Raw genomic sequence first — 20,904 nt, 5'->3', positions numbered from 1 at the left:
AGCTTAAAGTATGCTTGCACATACAAGGAATTTGTTTTAGTGTCATACGCAGTACAGAGACAAGATGAGAATGCCAAAAAAATAAATATATGTAAAAAAAATAATAAAATAAACAATTTTTAAATAAATTTTATGTACAGTTGTGCTATAGATGGTAGAATGGAACAGAATAGAATGAGATGCAGGAGTGTACTTGGATGGAGGTGGTAACAATTAAATGTAAGTTTATTGCACTGATATTGCATAATGGGGGAACATTATGATAGTGCACCAGATCCAGTCAACTGGGTGCACGCCATTTCTGGAACAGCTTCTATGTGAGAGTATTATACAAGGGCCATGTGCAGGAGTGTTCAGAAGTGTTCCTGGATCGTTAGCCCACAGTACACCATCAGTATGCACTTTGTGCAGTCTGTTGTCTGGTTCCACAAAAGGAGAACCACAATCTGCATCACAGAAAAGGTCCAAATGCACTTACACCATTTCTGGGTGCCAATTGTTCTAACAGCTCAAGAGCATCATTGAATTACGTCAATGAATGTCACAGACTAATATTATCTTGAAATTAAAGAACAAGAATTCAATTTTATTTACCTCTGGGAATAATACTGGCGCTTAACCTGCTCCAGTTTGGGGAAAAAAGTGTTTATTTTAATTGCAGACATTTAGTTTCAAAATCAAACTGCACCTATAAATATGCATAAAGGAAATTTGTTTTAATTAGTCCATAGATGTTAGTTGTTTCTGCATCTACCATGGCTCATGCCATCAGAAGCTGGTGAAACTTTCTGACGTCTTATTAAAGCGCCTGTCTGTGTGCGCATGCGCAAAATCCCGTTTATTTGAAATCACCATGTGGCAATACGACACTTTATTATTTTTATTTGTATTAATATTAAATAAGACAAAAATTAAAGTCCAGTACTTTTTTCAATGTAAAGCTACTTGGGTTTATGATGTTTATTATTTAACACCTTAGGCGTTAGGAAACCTGTATAAACTGTAAAAACATAAATACGTGTAAAGTTTAAAAACATGTTACATATTATAAAAAAAGAAAAGAAAAAAGTATATAAAATTTTGTAAAAGTTAATTAAATGATGCAATCAGCTTTTTTATTTTTCATTCAGATCTCTGCGTCCCTTAAAATATAATATAATATTATTATTACAACTATTATTATTATTATTATTATAAATGGATTAAATAGAGCTAGTAAAATAAATAAATGAACACATCATTAACACGCTCCTTCAAAAGCAAATCCGTCTTTCTGCCTTTCTTAAAATGGCAAGTTTTATGGCACGTCGAGGCCCAAATGCCACATTTTTCCTTAAATAGACACCACGTCTATTATCATAGATATCTATGGTCTATTATGAGATGGTGTCGTGCGCTATCTAGTGTACTATCTATCTGTTTGGGATTCAGCCCCACAGGAAGTAAATGTTTGAGAGCGTGACCTCGCGAACCTTCTTCCGGTTGCCTCCCGCCCCACGTAGCCATCTTCGTTTCCTGAACAAAAAAGGGGCGAGATTTTGGTTAGACAATCAAATAGAGAGAGTCACTCGGTCTAACATGATACAAAGCACTCGGGAACACGGCTGTAACTGTACAATATGATAGGAGACGGAGTGGGTGAAGAGGAAAACCAGCCGTGTTGAGACTGGAAACCGTTAGCTAGCTAAGCAAAACTGCTAGCTAGCTAGCTAACGGACAGTTAGTAACGTCACAGTGGGATCAGGATTAGCTTAGCTAGCTGGCTAACTAGCTAGCTTGTTTAGACCACCAAAGCAAGACGCAAGGCGTTAGCTAGCCAGCTGGCTAAGTGTTTAGCTAACGCATAGTTGGGAAAAGGGAAGCACACGTTAGCTAGTTTAGAGATTATGGGTGATATTTTCATGTGAGTCATTCCAAGCAGCACTAAAAACAACACTGCTGCTGTTTTGAAGGGAGACGAATAAGGATTTATTTTGTACGACGGGATCAACTGTAAGCCGTGGTAAGCTACATTGTGGTTTTGTTTCTTGTTTTTAACCCCCGCAGCTTTTCCAGCTCGCGTGTTGACAGGACGTTCAGTAAGATGAATTTGCAGGATTCCATCTCAGGAAAGTTGCACACGGGTTTGTTATCAGACTTTACCAGGAAGGATGACATTAGTTTGCAAAATAGGGTTTATAGGAAGTGTGTCAGCTTGGGATCTTCTTACTAAAAGCCAGGTCCAGACAGCTGTGTCTCCAGCTTCAATGCAGTGAATGTTTTTGTTTGATTTGTGGCTTTGACCAACCAGTACTACTTAAACAAACTTGGGCATAAAAATAAAAATAGGAACGTTATTTAAAAGTATTCAGTAATATATAGTACCTGTTTATTGGAATCACTGATTATTTATATATATATATATATATATATATATATATATATATATATATATATATATACACACACACACACACACACACACATTTTTCTTTATTAATATTTCTGACATTTTCAGAGAAAATTGGTACCTTTTTGTTTATTCCTGGCTTAGTATTTTAAAGGGTTCTCGGTTTGTCATGTCTTGCCTAAAAAATTGCATGTAAAAGTTCTATTTAAAATACGAGTACATTTATGCACTCAAATCATTTTAAAGCCATACTGTGTTCATATTTACATGCAAAAAAAGTACAAAATATTATAAGCACAATTGATTGTATCACCTAAGCTACAGAAAGGAATAAAAATGTTTTATGAGCCAATAACAGTTTGGGAAAAACCCAGGTAGCATTTGATGTTACAGCGTTGGTGGTCCTTGCCTGAACCGACTTTTTTGCTCCTTCTAAAGTACCAGATGTGCTTTCTTTTCTATCAGCTTCGGTACAACGATCGTTTCTGGTAGCATTTGAAGTTTGATTTGGCAGCACGAGACAGAATGGGCTGTTGACTGGGGTGCCAGCTTTCCATTTTTAATGGAGGAAGGGGTTATTTTAAAAGTGTGCTTCCTTCCAATGACTCCAGTAAGAGAGATGAACACATGTTGGTTTGTCTGGGACCAATCAGCATCAAACCCACAGGAAAAAAAACCCTGTGGTGGATCCAGACGTCAGTGGAAAACACATGGAAGCTGGAATTACGCTCTCCTAATTGCACATGTGCAGAATGTAGGGTATGAATTATAACTTCTGTACCATACAGCGTTATTTGGGACTATGCTGGTAGTGTTCATATAGATTACTGAGCCTCTTTATAAAGGTCACATGACAATAAGTACATAATAGAAAGAGGTTGAACACAGGCAAGCAGCTCCTATTGTGTAGGCCTTTGACTTCGTTTCCCTCTCATGTCATGAAGCCCAGTACAGGAAATAACTTGCATCCTTTAACATTTAACATGTTTGCTTTTTTGTAGGTCATTCCAAGCCTTTTAATACTGCTTTGTGCTGTCATAGACTGGGCACATTGTTGTAATTCTGATAACTTGGCTTCCTGGATATGTGTATTGGCTGTGGCGGTAGGAGACAAAATTTGCATGTGAACTGCCTTTAGATCTTGTGAATGGATGTGAATAGAGGGCTATATCACAGTGGCCCATCCCCACGCTATTGACTGCACTTTTAGCTGCTTTTCACAATCCTGATTATTCACACTTGACCCACTTATACTCACATGAAACAATAAAAAAAAACAAGAAGTTACAATAGTTATTAGTGTATTACGAAAGTTATTAGTGTATTACACTTTGAGTTTTCGGTCTTAGGCTGTTTACAAAAATAAAGTGAAGTGACGTGACATACGGCTAAGTATGGTGACCCATACTCAGAATTCATTCTCTGCATTTAACCCATCCAAAGTGCACACGCACAGCAGTGAACACACGCACACCGTGAACACACACCCGGTGCAGTGGGCAGCCAAGGGCACCTCAGTCGTGTCCGGCCCAAGACTCGAACCCACAACCTTATGGGTTAAGAGTCAGTCTCTCTAACCATTAGGCCACTGAATGACTGAATTCAGGTTTTTCACAATTGCACTCATTTTGCTTGCAGTTTGTTACCCAACCTGTATATCCCAGTACATTGTGTGTATCCTAGAACTGCAATATGGTATTTCTGCCATGTCTCCAACTCATAGTCATAGTACACATCACATCGCCATAAAAAAAAATCACTATTTCAGCATACAGACATGTATGTAAAATAGCAGAAGTATTCAAGTGAAATTTTGGAGGTTTGTTGGTGTAAAAATTTAGATCTCACACACTGTATATGATCCTTACAGGAAAGGAGTTCAAAATGCGGATTGTGTAATGTGCTTCAAATTGATATGATTTTATTTTATAATCACAATATAAAAATAATTCATGCCATGTTCTTTTAGTTCTGAAATTGACCCATGTTCTTATATCAGGAGGAGACAGATTACATGAAATCAGGAAGCTCTGGGGATTGTATTTTTGGCACAGGTTTTTTTTTTTTTTTTGCTGTCTGATTCAGCCTGGGTGTCATTTATGACGGAAATGTGTCCCACTGATGATTAACATAAAAGCTCTTACAGCCTTCACAAAAGTCTTGTTTAGCATGGGCTCTCATGGGAAAGCAGTGTGGAATTGCCTTCCCCAGAACATTTTTGCTGTTGTATCTTTGAAACTTCCACTAAAATGCCTCTCCCAGTGGACTGTCCTGGAACTGGCTCATTTAGCCTCTCTTCCTGTTTTATGCCCTGTTGTGGAGATTGTGCTATTTCTGTCTTTTGTTTGTGGTTCAGTGTCTTTTCTTTTGTCATGTGTCCTGTACCAAAATGGGACTGTATTAGTACATTTGCTACAAAAAATTAGATAATTCATAAAAATATAAGACTTTTTTTTTTCCTCCCAAGAGTTGGGCTTGAATTAAGTAGGTGGATATTAATGATTTTTTTTATTATTATTATTTATTCCTGAATGTGTTCACAAATCTCTGCTCCCAGGATTGACTGTGACATGTAAAGTGTCTGTAAAATGATAGAGGAGCCTCAGTTTTAATCAAGATACTGACAAATAATGAGCGTGCCAGCGTCAAATTTACCATTTCATCTGTCACACCTGTTGAGTAATTCCGACTGCCAAATTACTCATTAATCAAGTCAACTGTCTTTTAAACATGTACCAAGTTAAATGTAGAGCAAATAAAGGAACTAGCTAAACCTGATTCTTTTTACGTGAGATGTGAAACATTACTGGGAGAGAAAAAAACGACAACTCCGTCAAGACAGAAAACGGGTGAGTCACGGTGAAGCGTTTCAAAATGAGTCTGACGCCTTTATTGTTACTCACCTGATCGCAAAATCTTTCTCTCTTGGCCACTGACTTATTTGTGTAGGATATCATGTGAGTATGCATTGTACTTTCCTCTGAGGCTAAATACCTTCACTAGCCATTAGTGTTTGACTGTCGTTAAGTGACGCTTTTAGTTTGACAAGGACAAGAATCTACACTACTGGTAAAGAAGTAAAAAATGACCTTATGCTGACACTTTGGATGAAAACATCCACAAACCCAATACAGCATAGCTGTTGATATGCAATACTGTCTCTGAAATGCCCTTTCAATGTAGAATTTCTGGTAATAATGTCTGATAATAATGAAGCGACTCTTAAGCAAATTAGTTAAGTTTATACCTCATGACTTGAATAAGTATACCCCAGGGTTAAAATCCTATACAAGGTTGCCATGTCCGGTAATGAGAGAGAATCTAATTTAATAAAATAAATTAAAAAATAAATAAAGATCCTCACCCATCATAGCAGTGCAAACTTGTCTGTTTAAGTCCCAGAAGACGACTTTGTTTTTGTGGAGAACAGTGCTGCAATCGTGACCCCAGACGTAACTCTGAAACGTTGGGTGAAAGACGGATCATTTACCATTTGTTTGAGGCTGTTTGTGTGTCTGAAATCTTTTTGAAACCCACTTAAATACAGAACACATTTTTGATTTATGATAGGATTTCTTCCATAACATCCGTGTGCTTGAAGATTTCACCCATGTCAGTAACTACTCCTTAACTTCCTAATAGCTTCCAGCATTTCTGGCCTTACAGTTAATTAAGCAAAAATACAGATTGTAGATACAGCCAGCTATCGTTTGGTATTTTGTATGTAAATATTGGTAAGTTTTCCTGATATAAAGATGTAACGTGCGTGATGTGTTGCATATATCTACAGACGGAGACACAATGCTAATTTACACACAACCTCACAGGCCTGCTGATGATTATACAGTACAATTAGTAAGCATAGGGAGATGATGTTCCTAGAGTTTTATCATGATCGTGACGAGCAGCTGTTTCCCGATCAAATACACAGAAGTAGATCTCCATGTTTGAAAGCACTTATGTACATGAACAACTGTGGTCCTTAATGAAGCTGAATACAGTTGACCGATGGGAGCATATAGATGGTGCTTAGACGGTAATATCTCTCACTGGCCAAGACCTTTCTTGTAAGAGCCATTTACTGCTTTATGTGGATGACAGTGCAATTAAAATGGGTTACTTGTGCAGAGGAATACTCATTATAACCACAATCCCACCTTCTTTTGGCTCATCCACTGAAATGGCGATAGTCTGATTTTTACACCTGGTGTCTGTTGGAGCAGCATTTATCATATCTTTAAGAAGACTCCTTTTAATAAACTTTTAATAAACAGCCCAAACTGAGGTTATCCAAACACTATGAATATTTTACAAAAGAAAACTACACGTAGCCTATTAGCATTTGTAGTCTGTTAGAGCTAGAGTTAGGTCAGTGGTGGCTCAAACGGTTAAGGCTCTTGGCTGTTGATGTGAAGTTCGGGGATTCAAGCCTCCATACCACCGAGGTGCCACTGTTAGGCCCTTGATCCAGGTCCTTCAATTTCTCTGCTCCATGGTACTGTATCATGGCTGACCTTGCACCATGACTCCAACTTCCTAACCTGGGACAGGCAAAGAAAAGTATTTCACCGTGCTGTAAGGTATTTGTGATAGACTAATTCTTCATCTTTACTTTCCATCAGACTCAGGAGAGGCCAAAGTTATACTAAGGCCAAAGTTATGCTATCATTTAGGTGTGCAACACAAATGCTACGCCTTTCATACTTTCATTTGATGTGTCTATTGTTCACATAAAAATTACTTTTTATGTGCATCATGGTAGGTAGGTGCTGCTCCTACTCTTTTATGGTTGTAGACTTGACTGCATTCATGTAGGCATTAGTTTCACCTTAGGAAGTGGGATAATCTTATCACAGGAGTAGTCTCCACCTCAGAGGTCTTCCCCCCCACGCATGTCTAATATCTTTTGTACACTTCTCTGGCCAAAACCTTCTCAATGTTAAAGATTGTAATCTCTCAGCACTGCTATACAAGAGATTCCAGGTGGAAAACATTTGAAAAGTCTTGACACAACCAGCATTTTCACAGCTAGATAAAGTGACTGGACTGAAAAAGGGGTCTTGAGTGAATGTTAGTGGAGACAAAGCAAGTTAATCTTATGTGCCTGCTGACAGATTATGGGAAACCTTCTGTGGCTGGCAGATAAGTTTACGGTATGGACGCAATATTGACTGCTTCTGAAGCCATGTGCTTTATAACGCAGTATAGACCTTCAAAGGGACTTTTGTCAGATGAGCGAAATATCTGGTACCTTTAGGAAGCCTATTGTGTTTTAGATTTAGAGCAAATGCTGCTTATCCTGTTCAAATGGGTCACACTGATTGCAGGTGATATTTGTACCAGATGAGATTTCAGACAGTTTAGACTGCAACAAAAATAATACAACTAATTATTGTGTAGCACCAGTTACAGGGCACACACATTTTCTAAATTCCTGGTAGATCTCCTGGCAGGCATTTTTCAAAAGTTAAAGTAAAAAGCAAGCACACATTCAGGCACCGACTGAAAATCTACCATTGTAGACTAATTCTATCACGGAGAGAATCATACCAGAAAGAGGACAGGTGGTCCTCGGTCAGTCCCTAGTGTATAATTTTGGAGGTTTAAACACACAAAGTGGGTCATGGTCGCATACCGAAAGAGAATGATGATTTTTGATGTGGTGTCCTGCCAGGGCAAAATGAATGTAGCAGAAATGCTGTCCCTATGAAGGAGCCTGTCAGGTAGGGCAGAGACATTTTTGGTAGCCCAGCTGGAAGACACAACAGTAGTGTCAGGCTAGCGATTTTGCTGATTTAAGTCATTATGTCTATTGCTTACAATTTGTTCCTGTACTTTAGTACGAAGATATTGTAATATCAGCCTTTGCAGCCTTGATGTCATTGACAAAATTGAAACCATTAACCCTTAATCCATTCGTTCCATTCTTTTGTGTCCTGCAAACATCCTTTCATAATCTCAGTTGTCTAAACACAGTGTGTGTGTGGGGGGGGGGGGACAGCAAATGAATGGTTTTCCTAGAACTGATGCAGTATTTTTAGAGCAAAGGTACAAGGAGATCTGTCAGAAGTCATTTCGTATGTTATTTAGTACGTCACTCAGGCCTGATTATCACCTCAAGTATGCATTAGGTCAGTGTAAGATGTAGAGAGGGCTGAGCCTGTGTATGGCATTTAAAAAATTAGCTTTACTGAGGGCATGTCTTTCCGTAGCTTACAAAAACATGGGCAAATATGGGAGCAGCTTCGCTAAAATAGACCATCATAAAACTGTGTTTGAATAAGGCATTTGTTCTTGTTCATACCATGCGACCTGCCTCGGGCACTAATGCATCATCTGCACCAGATCAGAATGAAGATCGGACCAATGTATTCATCTCTTGTCCAGTAGAATTCTTTGAATTATTATTTTACCCTTTACAATCTGTTAAATAATCTTCACTGATTATTTAACAGATTACTTGATTTAACACTGATATTACTTGTTTTTATCCTCATGCATTATATAAAGACTTATTAGACAGTCTCGCTTTTTTAATCCTATTAAAACTATTGATATATGAAGAATGATCAAAGTTTTGATGTATACACAATGTACACAAAATACAATATGATTTTAACAATGCTTCATGATTTCTTTTATGCATTTTCATGTGTTTCTTTAGGAGCTGGCCATGCCTGCGAGTGTCCGTGCCGGGAGTCTGAAAGACCCTGAGGTAGCAGATCTCTTCTACAAGGATGACCCCGAGAAACTCTTTACTGACCTCCGTGAGATCGGCCATGGAAGCTTCGGAGCTGTGTATTTTGTAAGAGCAAGAAACATAGTGAAATGTGTTGGTACATTCAGTAATCTTTAATAAGTTGCACAAAGTGCTATAACAGTAGGTCTGTGATGTTAAGTCGGTGTGTGTTGTCTTGGTATTGTAGTCTTCATTTAACTTTTTTGTCTGCTAGGCACGAGATGTTCGCTCCAACGAGGTGGTTGCAATCAAAAAAATGTCTTACAGTGGCAAACAGTCTAATGAGGTGAGCGGCTAATGCTACATATTAGCATTTTATTCAATGACGATCTTCCATCTGTATAACTGAATGGCATTTTATCAAATGCCAACAGTCTAATAACTGAACAGGGATAAAGCCAAACTGTAGGCATCTGTGAATACATTTATGACCAATTATATTATCACCTAATGCAAACAATCTGATTTATAGAAGTAAAAAAACTGCAGAAATGTCAAAGCTTAATTAGATGCAAAAGTTTTATCAGTACCAAGCAAACAAAATATTTCAGCCATCAAACTGAGAAATCAACAACTATTAAGTTAGCCCTTTTGTTCAACTTTTTGTCCTACCCTAAGCAGTTGTTTTTACTCGTCATCTGTCTGTATTTCTTTGTAGAAATGGCAGGACATCATTAAAGAGGTGAAGTTCCTTCAGAAACTTCGACACCCCAACACTATTGAGTACAAAGGCTGCTACCTGAGGGAGCACACAGCATGGGTAAGTGTACACATGCAAGTTTTTCCAGTTGTGTGTAATTCAGTGTATAGGTTTTGACCTGTTTTTCTCTCTATTCTTTGGTCTTTCTCCCTCATAGCTGGTGATGGAGTATTGCTTGGGTTCTGCCTCTGATCTTTTAGAGGGTGAGTAGAGATTTCTTTCTTCCATATGTTAATTCTTTCTTCCACATTTTCTCTTCTCTCTGATTTGCCTGTCTGTCCAGTTTCCTGTCTCTCCTGTGTTCTTCTTGCCATCCATCTTATTACACTTGGAACTCTGAATGACTGCCACTGTTCTCTCTCTCTCTCACTCATATATTCAGTATATGTTTGTGTGTGTTAATATAATTTCTTAATCTGTTTATATCTGCAGTCCATAAGAAGCCCCTACAGGAAGTGGAAATTGCTGCTATTACCCATGGTGCACTGCAGGGTCTGGCCTACCTTCACTCCCATAATATGATCCACAGGTGCGCTATTACTCAAGATACAGACAAATGACTACACACTTTGATGATTTTTGTAGGTTGAATTGTTGTGAATGCATCGGAAAACAATAAACTCTCACTATCTCTCTCACAGGGATGTGAAAGCAGGAAATATTTTGCTAACTGAGCCGGGTCAGGTGAAGCTTGGAGATTTTGGCTCTGCCTCCATCGTGGCTCCAGCCAACTCTTTTGTGGGCACACCATACTGGTGAGACACATTTCTGCACATAGCTCAAAATTATTCAAATTTATTTGTATAGCACTTTGAACAGTTGACATTGTCTCAAAGCATCTTTACAGAACATAAACAGAAAACCAACAATTGATATAAAGATTAATATAAAGATGAATGTTGGATATACTTAAAGGTATTTGTATTTATCCCCAATGAGCAAGTCTGAGGTGACAAGATTTCCAAACTGTCATTTGTTAGATGCTATAAACTATATAATGAAACTAAGTGTGAAGTTAATCCATGTTTGTGTGTGTCTGTGGAACCAGAACAGCCAACAAGGTCAAAATCATACTGAAGGCTTAGAAAATGTCTATTTGAAACAGAAAAGCTTTTATTTGAAGGCTTGCCCAAGAGGTGCTCTGGGCCCTATAAATAAACTTGTTGAAAGTCCACACCCTGTCTCAGACTGCAGCACCCACAAATAATTACTGCTTCCTCTTCCAAAGCAGACTTGTGAGCCATCTTTATGCGAATTCTATAGGCTAAACATTAGGTCTCCTCATGCTGCCTAGCCTTGTGTCTTTTCTCAAATATGCATATACAGATAGTTTTACCTTCTCTTGTTATATTTTTGCATTGCAGTTCTAGTCAATTATTATATAATCCACATGCACTCAGTATAGCTTAGCTCTGGCAGGATCTCTCACTGTGACATTGCAGTATGATTTCCAGCAGTGTGACATTTTCCCTTTGCACCCTAATTTACAGGATGGCCCCAGAAGTGATTCTAGCGATGGATGAGGGTCAGTATGATGGCAAAGTTGATGTCTGGTCTCTAGGAATCACCTGTATAGAGCTGGGTGAGTGCAGCTAATGTAACACACAGTACTACAACACATACTGTGGGTGTTCGTCTTTATAGACATTAAGGGCAGTAGGGTGGCGTGCAAGACATTGTGCCTGAGAGGCATCTTGCAGAGAAGGATTTGCCATTCTGGCAAGCTCAATCCTCTCCCTCACTTTTTGTATGTCTCTTCAGTTTGCCTTTTTTTTTTCTCCTATTGTATTCTCTTATGCATTGTTGTGTTCTCTTTTTTTAATTCTGTTGCTATGATTTTATCCCTCTAGCGGAGCGGAAGCCTCCCCTGTTTAATATGAACGCTATGAGTGCCTTATATCACATTGCTCAGAACGAGAGCCCCATCCTGGCGTCAAATCACTGGTGAGCACCCCTTCATACATCTCTGTATTTCTCGTCATGAGTCTCTCCTGTTGTCTATTTATTCATAGGGCTGATTTCTCTGCTTATTCCAAACCATTTACTATTTTATTGATCACATACCAGTAAAATTAAACTGGGGGTCGGCAACCCGCGAGTTGCAAATGGCTCTTTCATCCCTCTGCTGCAGCTCCCTGTAGATTTGAAAGATAAATATTTAAGTTTTTAATTTTAGTTAGTTAGTTTTTAAAAAAAAAAAAATTAAATTCTAAGATTATGATGCTCTTGTAACATTAAAATAAACTGTGTTTAATTTTTTTGTCGCTCAAAATATGCGTCATAACTGCCGACTTGCGAAAACCGACACACAGAAACACACATTTTTGGTTTGCTGCAGCCGGCAAGTTAAAATTTTGATGTCATGAATACGGAGAGGACTCAATTAGACATTGAACATTTTATTTGACAGTAACATTCAACCCAGCATCTTTTTTGTTAAGGTTAGTTCCAACTGTTCAAAATATTTGTTTGCTTGCAGAAATAAAATTGATTTCATAAATGCAACACACTACAGTTTTTTCTATACTTTCCATAAAGGTAAAAAAATGATATATGCAGTGTTATCTTCATTTTAGATATCAAAAGGGTTTTGTGGCTCCCTGTGTTTTTTTTTTTTCTGTGGGAAACAGGTCCAAATGGCTCTTTGAGTGTTTAAGGTTGCCGGCTCCTGAATTAGACTGATCCAGTGTTTATTGACTAATTATTTTTGATGAAATGTTTAGTGAAAGAACACCCAGTTCAGTCATGTTTTTGTCAAATGTTCTAGAATATTTATACCGTGTCCTGAATTTGACACTTGTCACATTTAATGAAATTTGATTATTTTAACAAAAGGCTTTAGTGTGTAAGATTGTTTGTTTTTAAAATCAATTTGTCATTCAAATCAGACACCTTGGATTCAGGTCTGTTGGTTGTATTGATCCATAATCCACACTAACAAAAGAAGAAAGGTCCCACAAAAGGGACCCCCAAATTCCAGTTGCTGGCTAATTGTCACTATTGTTTGTGCACTTTTTTTAGGTCAGATTATTTCCGTAACTTTGTAGACTCTTGTCTACAGAAGATTCCTCAGGACAGGCCTACCTCTGATGTGCTGCTCAATGTAAGACACATTTCTCAGAACACTTAATGGCTTTTGCTAATGGACCATTAGTGACTTTCTTCAGTCTGACCTTCTACATTTGTTGAAGTTTAATTCTCTTCTGTTTTGCTTTATGATCATTTTAATCAGTTATATTATTTGGGTGCCATAAACCCGCCTGTCCACACGCATGTTTGAAAATATGCTGTTGTTGAAAGGCTTGAAATTAACTCTGATTTACAATATACACACCCTAGGTTTTATTTGTTTTGTTTTTTTATTCTTGTTACGTACGTCATTGATTTAAAGTGCAATGTTTTTTGGTTTGTCACATCTGTGACACCTTTCTAATAATGATTTCTTTTGTCAGTCAATATAATTAAAATTATGAATGTCAGTTATTTGGTAGACAAACCTGTTGGATATTCTGTGCCTGCAGCATCGGTTCCTGTGCAGAGAGCGCCCCCTGTCTGTGGTGATGGACCTTATAGTGCGTACAAAAGATGCCGTAAGGGAACTGGACAACTTGCAGTACAGAAAGATGAAGAAGATCCTCTTCCAAGAAACGCACAATGGCCCTGCACAAGATGGAGGCGAAGAGGAGGAGGCATGTCTTTCGAGCAAATATAATATATCTATCTATCTATCTCTATCTATCTATTTATTTATTTATTTATTTTTGTCTCTTTTTTGTTTCATGAGAACCTGGTTTGGTTACTTCTCTGCTGTGTATGTATAGGATGTGGATCAGTATTTGCTGCGGATGGGCACAGTCAACAGCATGGAGAGCTCTCACTCTGTCCCCTCCATGTCTATCAGTGCCAGCTCCCAAAGCTCGTCGGTTAACAGCCTGGCTGACGGCTCGGATGATAGCGCTGAAATGGCCATGATGGGGGAAGGCGAACACACCGTAACTTCCAACAGCTCCATCATACATCGGCCAACTGTGAGTATATCTGTATGTGTGCGCGTGTATGTGAGTTTATTTATTTTAGCTGTCTGGTGTCTAAGCATGTGGGAATGTGCACTGATTACATGCCTGTTTTTGAATGTCAAAGCACAAGGGTAATTTCCTATGTGTCCATTGTGTTCCTGTGTGCGCGCGTGTGAATCGCAGGGTCCTGATAATATATACGATGACCCATACCAGCCGGAAATTGACTCCCAGCAGCCGCAGCAACAACAGGTGACGTCCGCAGCACGCAGGAGAGCACACTACCGAAACCGTGACCACTTTGCTACCATTCGCACAGCTTCACTGGTGAGAAACTTGACATTCTCGTGATTTTTACCTAACTTAACATTAGATTGTCCCAGTGCTTGCAGATGTTTAACTTTTCACTGTTAATAATATATGTTTGCTAGAGCTTGTTTTTAAAGTTACTTTTTAATATTGCCATTTTATACTGATAATCTGTCTGCCGTCTCTCTCGTTTCCGTCTTAGGTGACACGGCAGATCCAGGAACACGAACAGGGCTCAGCACTGCGTGAACAGATGACCGGCTATAAGCGCATGAGGCGACAGCATCAGAAGCAGTTGCTGGCATTAGAAAACAAACTCAAGACTGAGATGGATGAGCACCAACTGAGGCTGGACAAAGAGCTGGAGAGCCAGAGGAACAGCTTCAGCAGTGAGGCTGACAAATTGTCCAAGAAGCACCAGGCTATACTGGAGAAAGAGGTGAGCGGTTACGCAGGATTAAATGGAGGCTTGGAAGAAGCTGTCTTGAGAGAAATTCTTAAACATTTTAGACAGGGACGAGAGTAAAATTTTTCAGAACTAAATTGCTGTATGTTGTTGTTCTCACCCTCAGACTAAAGCTGCACAGGCTGAAGAAAAGAAGTTCCAGCAGCACATTTTGGGTCAGCAGAAGAAGGAGCTCACCAACCTGCTGGAGGCACAGAAACGCCAGTACAGGCAGCGCAAGGAGCAGCTTAAAGAGGTAGGGTTAACCCTTGTGTGATTGACAAGAAATTAGAATTTCTAGGTATCGGCTGATAATTGAAAGAAATCTGATACTGATATGAAGCCTATAACCATGCCGGCTTTCTGCAAGCTTCTGTGGCAGCAAACTAAGACAAAGACTAATTGTCCATGGTTGCTTGATCAAAAATATAGCAAATTTGAACCTAAATTGATCCAGCATTTCAGTCCAGTATCACATTGATACTGATGTTTAGTATGGAATAAGTACCTACACACTGTAGTGTTTCTTGTATTTAACAGGTAATTAAGCGATTATTTGTGCACATACTTAGTAGCAAACATTTATGTGGTGATTTTGAAAAAAAATGACTTATTATACAAAAGTTATATCTGGTCCAGTAATTTGATTAAACAATCGTCATGTTATATTGAGTATAACAGAGCTTTTACCAAACTGATTTTGCTTGTGTGATATTGATTAATTATATATAATTTTTTCACATTTGGTCTTGTGTGTGTTCAGGAGCTGAATGAGAACCAGTCCACCCCTAAGCGGGAGAAGCAAGAATGGCTGGTGAGGCAGAAGGAGTGCCTCCAGCAGTTCCAGGCGGAGGAGGAGGCTAGTTTACTGCGGCGCCAGAGACAGTATTATGAGCTCCAGTGCCGACAGTATAAGAGGAAGATGCTGCTAGCACGACACAACCTGGAACAGGATCTACTCCGAGAGGTGAGACATGGCCTAAGTTAAGATCACAAGGTTGACCTGTTTTATCTGAAAGATGCTAAACAGCATACCAGGCATCTCCTGTGAAATACAACATGTGGGCATTGCTTCCTCCCTTTATCTCTGTTCCACCTTGTGTCTCCCTGTAGGAGCTGAATAAGCGGCAGACTCAGAAGGATCTGGAGTGCGCCATGTTGCTGCGGCATCATGAGTCCACTCAGGAGCTGGAATTCCGTCAGCTGGGCCTGGTGCAGCAAACACGGGCCGACCTTATCCGCACACAGCACCAGAGTGAGCTGGCCAATCAGATGGACTACAATAAGCGGCGTGAGCAGGAACTGCGGCAGAAACACAGCATGGAGGTTCGTCAGCAGCCTAAAAGTCTGAAGGTAAGAGAGCAATGACTCTTCAGAATGCACATGCAGCAGGTTTTTATTGTTTCTTTGTGTATATGTGAGACTTTTTTTTTTGTTTTGCTTTGTTTTGCAGCAATGATTTTCTGATTAGCAAATCATAAAATAAAAGGGCCTGTTGTCTCTTACTGTGCAAAGGTTAAGTGTACCTAGGAAGGGGGTGAATACATGTAATCTTATTAGGGTAACAATGGCCTGTTATGTTTTGCAAATTAAGTCCTATCATCCTTATTGTCCCCCTCTCACACTGTCACTTTTATATCCTTTTACAGACTAAGGAGCTCCAGATCAAGCGTCAGTTTCAGGACACATGTAAAATCCAGACCCGACAGTACAAGGCCCTACGAAACCACCTGCTGGAGACTACACCCAAGTCTGAGCATAAAGCTGTGCTGAAAAGGCTGAAGGAAGAACAAACACGAAAGTTAGCAATCCTCGCTGAGCAGTATGACCACTCCATAAATGACATGCTGTCCACACAGGCTGTGAGTAAGGCAAGGAGATACCACTTCTTAACATATATACTACATAACACATCAGAAAAAAGCCCAGTTATTTTCATTATAAGTGAGTTTTTATATATTTTGAAAAGGGGAAGTGACCTACTTTTTGCTGGTGCTGGAGAAAAGTGGTATAAGCAGCTATTATAATTCGTTGAGTTATACCTTGGTTGATATTCCTGTCAATTACAGTAGCTATTGACTGAGCAATAGGGTCACCACAGATAACTACATTTTCCACACCTTGCTACTTCTGGCTTCAGAATTTGTCTCTACTGACTTCCTTCTCTTGGGATCACTTTTGCAGTTGCGGCTGGATGAGACGCAGGAGGCGGAGTATCAGGTGCTGCGAATGCAACTGCAGCAGGAGCTGGAACTACTGAATGCATACCAGAGTAAGATCAAAATGCACACAGATACACAGCACGAGAGGGAAGTTAAAGACCTGGAGCAGAGAGTATCCATTCGCAGAGCACTGCTTGAGCAAAGGGTGAGTTGAACAGATAAGCACAGTCATGTTTTTTATATTGCAATTTAAAACTTAAATATTAAGAAATCAGTGATTGATTTAACGTCATATTTCTTTTTAGATTGAGGAGGAGATGCTATCCCTCCAGAACGACCGATCAGAGCGAATCCGAACGCTGCTAGAGCGCCAGGCTCGAGAAATTGAGGCCTTTGACTCTGAGAGTATGCGTCTGGGCTTCAGCAACATGGCGCTAACAGGAATCCCAGCTGAGGCCTACAGCCAGGGCTACGCTAACCCACCCTCATCAGGTTCAGGTGGGTGGCCGTCACGCCCTGTACCCCGCTCAGGCAGTCACTGGACCCACGGCGTCCAAAACTCTGGAGCACCGCCATCCTGGAGAAGCCAGAACAGCACTCCAGCATTCAGCCGAGGGGAGTCAATATCGATCTCAAGCCGTGAGCACGAAAGGGATGGACATAGGGATTTTGACACTCCAGTATCACGTGGCCTACCCAGTTCTCTGTCATCTGCCTCTTCTTCATCGTCCTCGTCCTCTTCTTCTCATCATCGCCTTCATTACCTTGCACAGCAGTACCACCATCAGAGCACGCCGCACCTGTACCGTGAGCGAGAGCGAGAGAGAGAAAGGGAGAGAGAGAGGGAGCGGGAACGGGAGCGTGAAAGGGAGTGGGGGGGCAATGGAGGGGGAAGCCACCGCTCATCCTCTTATGCCCATGCTCACTCACGCCATCTCTCCAGCCATGCATCTTCACAGTCTCTGGCTCTGCTCCCTCCTCCTCCACCACCCCCACCAGTCTCTTTTTCACCCTCGTCCCCACCATCATCATCTTCCTCCTCTTCTTCTCAGGGTGGCTACGGGGGAAGGAATGAGGGTTTGGTAGTGAGGGGCCCTAGTTTAATGGCCCTGAGGAACAGCCCAGGCCCACTAAGGCGGACGGCTTCAGGAGGAGGGCCTGGTGGATCCGGCGATGCAGGCTTGAGCCGCAGCACCTCCGTCACCTCCCACATCTCCAATGGCTCACATCTCTCCTACTCTTAAAGCATGTAGGCATCATGACACATTGAGCTTAATCAACAAGAGACATGCTGGAGTTGTATTTTTAGTATTTAGAAGGCTGATTACTCCTTTGGGTAGTGTTTTAGTGTGGAATTAGTGATCTTTATTCCACGCCTTTAACTGTAATCAGGTAGCTATACCCTGAGGCTGTGACTTTGGCTCTGAGTAGTGTTTCATACAGCATATGGCAGACATCACCTATACTCTTTTGGTAGATTGGTAGATCTCTCAGGGTTACCAATGGACAGGTTGGGGATGAAGAATAGCAAGAAAGATAAGTGTGGCAAAATAAGAGAGGAATGGTAGGTGCTTGAGAATCTGTAATAGAACGTGAGTATGTGAGCAGTGCCAATACTGTAGGGCTGGGTAGCCATAAAGTGGCTCTGCTAAGGGATGTTTGTAGTCCTGGAATCAGAAATTTCAACACACTACCTCCGTTTTTTTTTTTTTTTGTTTTTTTCTGCTTGATTTGCTTACTCTGTAGTGGTAGCACACCTTCATAACTAAAACAACACTAGTAATGAACTGTCAAGCTCCACAGGATCTACATAACAGTAACTGTTACATTTTACAATACTAACGTCTCTTCAACACTTGAGCAGGTGGAGAATTTCTATTAGGCTTCATCAGCAAATAAAGCTTCAAACAGAAATTGCTGCAACACCAGTTTTTGGTACTGCAGCTGTAGACACTACACCACCACCACCACAGGTACTACAGAGCAAATTCTGGTGCTGTGATGGTGCTGTTTCAGCAGTTTCTGCTTGGAGACTTTATGGTCCAGGAATTTATACCAGAACTATTTAATGTGAGCTTTACTATTAAAGGAGAGGCATTAGTGTCATAATTCACACAGTGTTGGTTTAAAGACTAACCTGAAACTGGGAGGGTGCTTAAAAAGTATGCCATGTAGTTATGTATATAACAAAACTATACTAAAACTTTACTAAAAACATACTGGTCCATTAAAATGCACATTTGTAATAGGGACAAGGAGATTTAAATTTTTTGATTTGTTGTATTTTTTTATACCATGCTCACTTCGCACACTGCCATCCAGAGGCCTGACTAACCTAAAGCTACTCTGCCTGCTGTCCTTATATAGACATGCTGCCAGTTTCATTAGCTCTGGCTGAGCAATAACTGTCAATGACTTTTTTTTTTCTCTCCATGGTTGTATTACATAGTAATACACACCTACGGTGTTAGTATATTGGAAAGAGCAGTATATAACAACAGTCAATGCATCTCCTTGTCTCTGTTTACAAAGGCAAATGTATATTTGATGTACATGTCCATAAGAGAGCTGATTGCAGTTCAGTGCATCAAACACTAATGTACAGAGGCCATTTGTATACAAACGTACACATTGCACATTTATATATGAGTGAGTATCTATGTGTATTATACCTGTCAGATTTGACAGCCAGGTTTAAGATTGTTCACTGTTCAACACTTTTGACCTATATTGTACTTATATAATGTGTGTGTACATAAAAGCACTAACTCAAAACTCTTGTATAGGATAATCATAGTTTTGCTATGGAAACTAGTAATTGGAAAGTAAGAGATGGATAAATACTGTTATTTCAACTACTGCAGTTGTAATTGTTGTTCAAAACTAATTCTTTTGTTTTCTTTAAATTGCATTGTTGTATTTTTTTATTATTATTATTTTTTTATTTTTATTTCCTTTCTTGCCAATGTTGACCACTAGTTGGAAAATGCAAGTGATCTTACTGTGATGGAGAACTTGAGACAGGTCTCTTTTTTTTTTTTTTTTTTTTTTTTTTAGGGAAAGGGCAAAAAAAAAGGAAAGACTACCTATCCCAGCATTCCTTATTATGTCTCAGGGTAGGAGTCTGTTGAGCAGTGCATTGAAGGGATTGTAGTATTTTAGAGCCAGTATTAAATGTGTACAGGACATTTTAAGAGAATTTTAGTGTATAGAAAGTTTTTAGATAATTGTATATGTTTACACCGCATCCAGCATGTTTTGTTGCACCATTTTGTGCTGGGATTTATTTTCCTTTTCTGGACAAAACTTCACTGTTTACAATGATAACTCAAACGTTTTGCATTTTGTCCCACATAACAGAAATTTTCACATTAAACTGAAGCAGGCTCCACACTGCCAAATTCTCACAGGCACCAGCTTTTACTTGAATGTGATTTCTTTATTTCAAGGTGCAATACCACACATGCAGTGTGTGCCAGGCCTCTTTTGTTTTGTTTTTTTTAATAAATTTTCTTTTGCTCCAATTCTGTCCTGCATTTCTTTCTTCGGGACTTAGTTTATTCATTTTGGCCTGCTCCCTTCCCTGCTTGTGTTACAGCAAAACATGCTGGATTCATAATGGTGTCTGAACTGAAGGTTATGTTTCCAGGTCTAGGTAAAGCCAAGAGGAGGGACTGGTCAGAAGAATGTGTGATTTAAATTGCTGTTCTAAAGGAAATTGGAACCGCTGATGTCTAAGACCAATGTGTGTGTTTGGCTGTGTGTGGATACACACAGGATGGAGTATGTCCTCAGTGGATGTTTGTATGTAAAAGCATGTTTAGAGAGGGGGAAAAGTGATTCTTACAGAAGTGCTATATATAAAGAGGCCAAACAATGTTCAGGTTTAACAAGAGCAGGAAATCTCAAGAAATGGCTTATAGAACTTGTACAGAATTCATTAACGAGTAATTAAAATGCTTAAAAAAAACAAGCGTTTTGTCGTTTTTCATGTCTCTTTCTGTTGTGATCTACATTGTGTAACATTGTGTAAATATAGTATGTTAATTATGTCTCCTTGTATTTTATTTTAACATGCAGTACTGAAAGAACCAGATCAGTGTCCAAATAAGGGATCCACTCCTTTACTGTGAAATTTAATATT

The 20,904-nt window shown here is 39.6% G+C and overlaps 1 protein-coding gene across 2 annotated transcripts; it reads left to right on the top strand.

The window, feature by feature from the left end:
* Positions 1-1,463: 1,463 nt before the first annotated feature.
* On the top strand, positions 1,464-20,284 carry taok2a (TAO kinase 2a). 2 transcript variants are annotated; one of them, XM_027141499.2, is made up of 20 exons: positions 1,464-2,002; positions 9,054-9,194; positions 9,343-9,414; positions 9,787-9,888; positions 9,986-10,031; positions 10,261-10,357; positions 10,470-10,583; positions 11,319-11,410; positions 11,679-11,772; positions 12,850-12,931; positions 13,350-13,517; positions 13,650-13,856; positions 14,028-14,171; positions 14,356-14,592; positions 14,726-14,854; positions 15,362-15,565; positions 15,712-15,951; positions 16,248-16,460; positions 16,783-16,965; positions 17,066-20,284. In XM_027141499.2, the coding sequence occupies exons 2-20, from the start codon at positions 9,063-9,065 to the stop codon at positions 18,002-18,004; spliced, it is 3,495 nt and encodes a 1,164-aa protein (XP_026997300.1). In that variant the 5' UTR covers positions 1,464-2,002; positions 9,054-9,062; the 3' UTR covers positions 18,005-20,284. The 2 variants fall into 2 exon arrangements, with proteins under 2 accessions (XP_026997300.1, XP_026997299.1); XM_027141498.2 differs by having other exon boundaries at positions 16,248-16,469.
* The last annotated feature ends 620 nt before the right edge of the window (positions 20,285-20,904 follow it).

Source organism: Tachysurus fulvidraco, chromosome 15 (genome assembly GCF_022655615.1).
Source record: "Tachysurus fulvidraco isolate hzauxx_2018 chromosome 15, HZAU_PFXX_2.0, whole genome shotgun sequence".
Lineage (NCBI taxonomy): Eukaryota > Metazoa > Chordata > Actinopteri > Siluriformes > Bagridae > Tachysurus > Tachysurus fulvidraco.
Note: the sequence above shows the minus strand (reverse complement) of the source record. Positions and strands in the feature narration are given on the sequence as shown.